At 37.5% G+C, this 5,614-nt stretch overlaps 1 protein-coding gene across 1 annotated transcript; it reads left to right on the top strand.

Moving 5' to 3' along the window:
• The first annotated feature begins 285 nt into the window (after positions 1 to 285).
• LOC100345958 (large ribosomal subunit protein eL31-like) lies at positions 286 to 750 on the top strand. The gene has a single exon (XM_051819328.2). It carries the CDS (start codon positions 286 to 288, stop codon positions 748 to 750), a length of 465 nt encoding a protein of 154 aa, XP_051675288.2.
• The last annotated feature ends 4,864 nt before the right edge of the window (positions 751 to 5,614 follow it).

The raw sequence follows: 5,614 nt of genomic DNA, 5'->3' as shown, positions 1-5,614 counted from the left end.
CAATTGTTGAGGATTATAACCAATACTGACATGCAATACCTCACCCCCTGCTATTTCTGTTCCAATAGGACTCATTGATGAGCAACTGGATACAATTCCCATGAACACAGCTGGCAAAACCCTTTGATATTCCCTAAGGTGTGCCCCCCAAATAATTTTTACATTAATGACATGGAGATAAGTTTTGCTCTCATTTCTAATTTTTATTATTCTTCTAGATGATCAGAGAGGTTAGCAGCCTTACTTTCACCATACATTACTTCAGAAAATATAACTATTGTCTAAATGGTTCCATTATTCTTCACAAATGAACCTTCATCCTCACATATGCAATACAATACACAGACTCCTTTCCAACTTGGGTCCTGTAAGATAGCTCCCATAATGAAGGGTGGCAAGAATAAGAAATGCCATTCTGCCATCAACAAAGTGGTGACCCAAAAGTATACAATCAGCATTCACAAGCACATCCATGGAGTGAGTTCCAAGAAGCATGCTCCTGGGACACTCAAAGAAATCTGGAAGTTCGCCATGAAAGAGATGGGGACTCCAGATGTGCACATTGATACCAGGCTCAGCAAAGCTGTCTGGGCTAAAGGAATAAGCAACATCCAATACCACATCCGCATGAGATTGTTCAGAAAACATAATGAGAATGAAGATTTTCCAAATAAGCTCTGCACTTTGGTTACCTACATATCGGTCACCACTTTAAAAAATCTAGAGTCAATGTGGATGACAACTGAGTAAAGCTGTAAACTGCAAATATATATATATATATATATATATATATATGTACACACAGAAAGCAACTGACATTGATAGTACTTAAATCACAGGATACAAGTTTTGTTCCATAAACAAGTATCAGAGCAAAAAGGAGTATTTTCTTTTTCAACTAGGAATCTGCTCTCTTTACCATTAAGTGAAGTGAGTTGAGGTATTGTTTCCTTTATACTATATATTTTCATGGCAGTTTTATATGTTACTTCTTTTAGCTTTATGATATCTATATAATTTCCTCTTCATTCATCTACCCTATAATTTAATGTTTGCAAACAACTAATAGAAAGAAACAGTAATTAAAAGGAATTCTAAACAAACCATATGACCTACTGGCCTCCTTTTATGTTCTCATAAGCAACACATTTGCACTAGTTTAAAAAGTCTCCAGCAATCTCATGCTTTTACTTTGATGATAATGTAGAATTCATTTAATGTGAACTTCTCTGTCCAAATAGAATCCTTCCCTGGGTTTTGCATTGTGAATAGTAAACACCCAGACAAAAGGCCTATCAGATACATTCTCAGAATGAGTGGTCCCTGAGTTTGTAAGGTGAGGAGTACTGAACACAGCCAAGGTAAGAAAGTATTAAAATAGACAATAGAATAAGGGCTTAACAACAGAAACCCCGAAGCAAGACTATTGATGTCCAAATTTTATAACTGTTGGCAAGTGGCTTAACACTCGGATTCCTTATCTATGAAGTGAGGAAGATAACAACACTATCTGCTTCATAGGATTTTTGTGAGGGTTAGGACTGAATAAAACTATACATACTTAAGATGCTTATAATGGTACTAGGCAGAAGGTGAGAATTTATTTCCTATTACAAATGTTATTGTCAATAATATTCATACGAAATAATGTGAGTAGGTGCCAATTCTCTGAGTTAAACATCATTTTAAATGAAATACATTAATTTATCATTCTATGAATGATGTTGTCTTTGAATAATCAACTAATCAAAAGCAGGCCACATAGCTTGGCTTGACTTATCTTTAAGGCAAACTATCCAGGGTTTTCAATCTAGAATAAAAATAATAATAAACCAACAGATAGATAGATCTAAAATAAATTTATCCTTCTCAATTTAGTAATGCTTAAGTGACAGCTAGTGCATTTAACAAATACATATACTATATCTGTTATTATATCAAGGGCTATAGATAAACAGAAATTTATTATAATACATGGTTACTCTCCTGAACAAATTTGGATAGAATCCTACTTGTATGAAAAACTGATAGTCAAATGATAAGTGCTATCAAAAAATACAATGGGAATTCTGAAAAAAGATCATTCAATCAGTAGGGAAAGACTATAAAGGTAATAGAGTAAGGTTTGAGCTAAACTTTGAAAGGCAGAGAAAGTTTAAGTAAAAAAGAAAGGGAAGGAAGCCTCCTACTCCCAGGTGGAATGGACAGCTTGGGCAAAAAGTAAGCATGGGCAGGTACATTCTTAGGAGGAATGAGTGACAGAGTTAAAGGAGACATGGAGGAGACTGGTGGTGTGAGGACATACCCAGGCCTGTGATTCAGGTTGAGTTTTATGTTCCTCAATGTCCTTTTGAAATTGGAAATGTGTTTTCATTTTCTGTGAAAGGGAGCGAGATGCTTTGAAAGATAACACTCTTTAAAGAGACATCAAGGCTGCATGGAAGAACCTCCAATACCATCCAGTACTCTGGATATCTTGTGCCCTGGGGTTTTTTCTTCCTTCATGTTAAATTACTATGCAATTTGCATGAAAAGGGGATCTTTGTTTCTCAGAGTTCATCTGCTCCAGTAGCCATTTACTCCTCACTTCATTGTCACTCATCTCCTCAGCAAAAAGAGGGTGATGACTGGAAACAGAGAATAGTGGCAGGAGCAGACAAGCTCCCAAGGACCAGAGACTTTCTTGTCATGTAAATCAACATAGAAATAAAAGGGAAGAGAAGGACAGAGAATAGGTTTTAGAAGCAACTAAATAAAATGATTTCCATGGGGGCAACAGTGGCTCTTTAATATTTATCAGTGTCACAGTTCTTTTTGCAACAGTAATTCATCTTCATAAAGCCACTTTCTACTTAGCCTCTCCTCGGGTATTGCAATCACAGTGATGGTATTCCCTTCTTTAAAAGATGATTTTTAATGGCGCTCCTGGTTTCAAAATGCTGGACTCATGCTAATGGGGGAGATGAGCAACACAAAAGAGAATAGAAGCAAACAGAAACATCACATCACATTTTTTTCACAAGGGAAACTTCTGTTGAGTTATGGATCATATTAAGGACTTTCAAGCTTTAAAATTGGAACTTATTATCACACTAACCCAATATATCAGGAATGTGTGGGGATCCATACATAGGGATAAAGTGAGAAAGAATAAAACCTGATGTGTTTTATGCCACAATTCTCTTTGCACAACATGAGAATTTCATTATATTGAAGTGTATAGGAAGGAAACACGCACAACAGACTGTGAGAAAATCTTAGCTTATCTGTTTTCAAAGTGTTTAATGCATTATGGTTAAGAGAAAAGAGTCTTCAAAAGTTGCTGTCAGCAGCTACAGATTTGACTGACAGATTCCTCAGCAAAAGCTAAAGGAGTGAGTAACCCTGGAAGCAATCCATGCATGCGTGCAACATCAGTTTTAAGTGAGCCCTGGGTAAATTTCACCCGATGAACTCCTTCTAGTGGTAAACAACTTCACCATTGTATAGTAAAAGAAACACTAAGGGAACCTAGAAACTATTGAGCAAACAAAGGAAGCAGAGAGGATAAGAGTGGGCGCCTGGAAGTCATACAAGGCACCCTTTGCTTCAGAACTCAACTTCTCCCCAAGACAAAAAATCTAGACAGGATGGAAAACCAAGGCCATTAGCTTACCTTTGGAGTCAGAGAGGATGCAACAAGAGGAAACCAAAAGCAAAGAGAAGCTTTCGTTTGCTGTCATTTTGCCTCCCCTCCTCCGCCACACTCTACAGCCTTGCACAGTGTCTGATGGCACTCATTAGGGAGAGATAGCTTGAAATGGTTGTGCGTGCCCTAAGCAGCCACATCCATGAGTACCCTCGAAGACAAAGGACAGCAAAAATCAGTAGAGGTTTCTTAAGCAACCATCAACTACTGTAACTCCAAACTGAGGGATCTCCATAATTAGAGAACAGCAATTTTTAAAAAGTTGAGCAATACTGGATTCATTATGGAGCTAAGAGATCTGTGTACCATCATATATATATATATATATATATATAGAGAGAGAGAGAGAGAGAGAGAGAGAGAGTCTTCTGTTATTAATTTAGACCTCAAAATATAGAGACAATCACACATCTTTGTTCCTCAAATCTAAGAGAACTGAAACTTACGTCTCCCCTGTTCTGTTGTTCAAGAATTATTAGCTTCTTCACCCAGACCAAAAATCCTGGATATTATTCCTGAATCTTCCCTCATGACTAAGCAGTTATCAAATCTTGTTCACTCTATTGCCTTATAATCACTTTTATAATTATCCCCCACTGATTCTGCCCTAGTTATGGCCCCTAGAGCTTACTTGCACTGTTCAAATGACCCACTAACTCAACTTTTACTCTCCAGAATTAATTTTAATAAATTATTTTCCTTGCTGTTCTTGTTTGAAAATTCTCACAGTTGCTTCTCCCACCTGTCATAAAATAAAAATCTTCACAATCTAGTCATTATGTGAGAGTCCATTTTTGTATCCTACACCTACACACAGTTCTCCTGCACCTTTCATGCTAAACTGTAGCTTCTTCCTAAGCTTGGCTTGTTCACTGTTTCCTCTCTGCACTTCAACAATTAATCTTCTGACCTCTCTATGCTTCAAGCACATTCTCCTCTATCATGCAGAGTCAGGACTCCCTCTCTCATCATACCGTAAGACTTTATATTTGAACTTTCTCATTGTCAAAAGCAGAAACTCACTTAGCTACAAATCAGTGGGCATTCGTTGTAAGAATAGGACTCTAAACGAGAAAAGAAAGCCCCAGGGTTTTGTCCTGGATTCACCTAGCCAGTCCCCCACACAAGATGGAGCATGGCTCGGGAAATAGAATAGCATTGAGAACCCAGGCCATTATTCATGGTTTAGCTTACCATTCTCAGAAGCAAGACTGTGATAGGTCTGTTTCTCATGCTCTGTCATTGTTATTCCACATCTTCCAGCTTCTCATCCCAATATCAACTGACTGACATTCTCTGTATATTGGATTCAAATTATTTGGAAGAAAAGATTTTATCAATAAGGTTAGGTATCATGTTCTCTATGAGGTGCGGCCTAAGACCCTACCCTACCCAGGCATTATATAGCTTGTAGATGTGCTATTTGTGGGAAAAGCAAGTCCTATTGCCAGACGAGCATGTCCATTAGGAAGCAGCATGGTGAGCCATAGTGAAAGAATCCAATTAAGGGGCAAAGGAAGGAGTGGCATTCTAACAGTTGGCAAATCCAGTGTAATCTTGTGTATAACTTATAAGAAAACCATTGCACTACATTATACTTGCTTGTCTGACTGTGTGACTGTGAGACTATCTTCTGAAAATACTGTGGACTCTTGGTGAAAATGCACCTCTAGAGCTCCAGATCTACTCTGTATGTGGCAGGCATGCAATGGATATTATTGAACAATGGAATGGAAAGAGTAAACACATGTGAAATAATTTTATTTTGGCATCAAAGAGTTGATTTTATTAGTAAAGGCGTTCTAAGGATGTTGATTTTATATCCCATTTAGCTAAATCACATTATTCAAATCTGTACTGTAAGTCTCCTGGAGAGCTATCCAGTAGAAACTCCATCAGATCATAGAAACCTTAACCCCTAATGCA

The sequence above is a fragment of the Oryctolagus cuniculus genome, chromosome 8 (genome assembly GCF_964237555.1).
Source record: "Oryctolagus cuniculus chromosome 8, mOryCun1.1, whole genome shotgun sequence".
In the NCBI taxonomy this organism is placed as follows: domain Eukaryota; kingdom Metazoa; phylum Chordata; class Mammalia; order Lagomorpha; family Leporidae; genus Oryctolagus; species Oryctolagus cuniculus.
The sequence above is the reverse complement of the archived record's forward strand: the minus strand, read 5'-3'. Positions and strand labels throughout refer to the sequence as shown.

Bases quoted from the DNA above. Each gene is read 5' to 3' on its own strand.
- LOC100345958 (XM_051819328.2), top strand. From the start codon at position 286: ATGGTTCCATTATTCTTCACAAATGAACCTTCATCCTCACATATGCAA.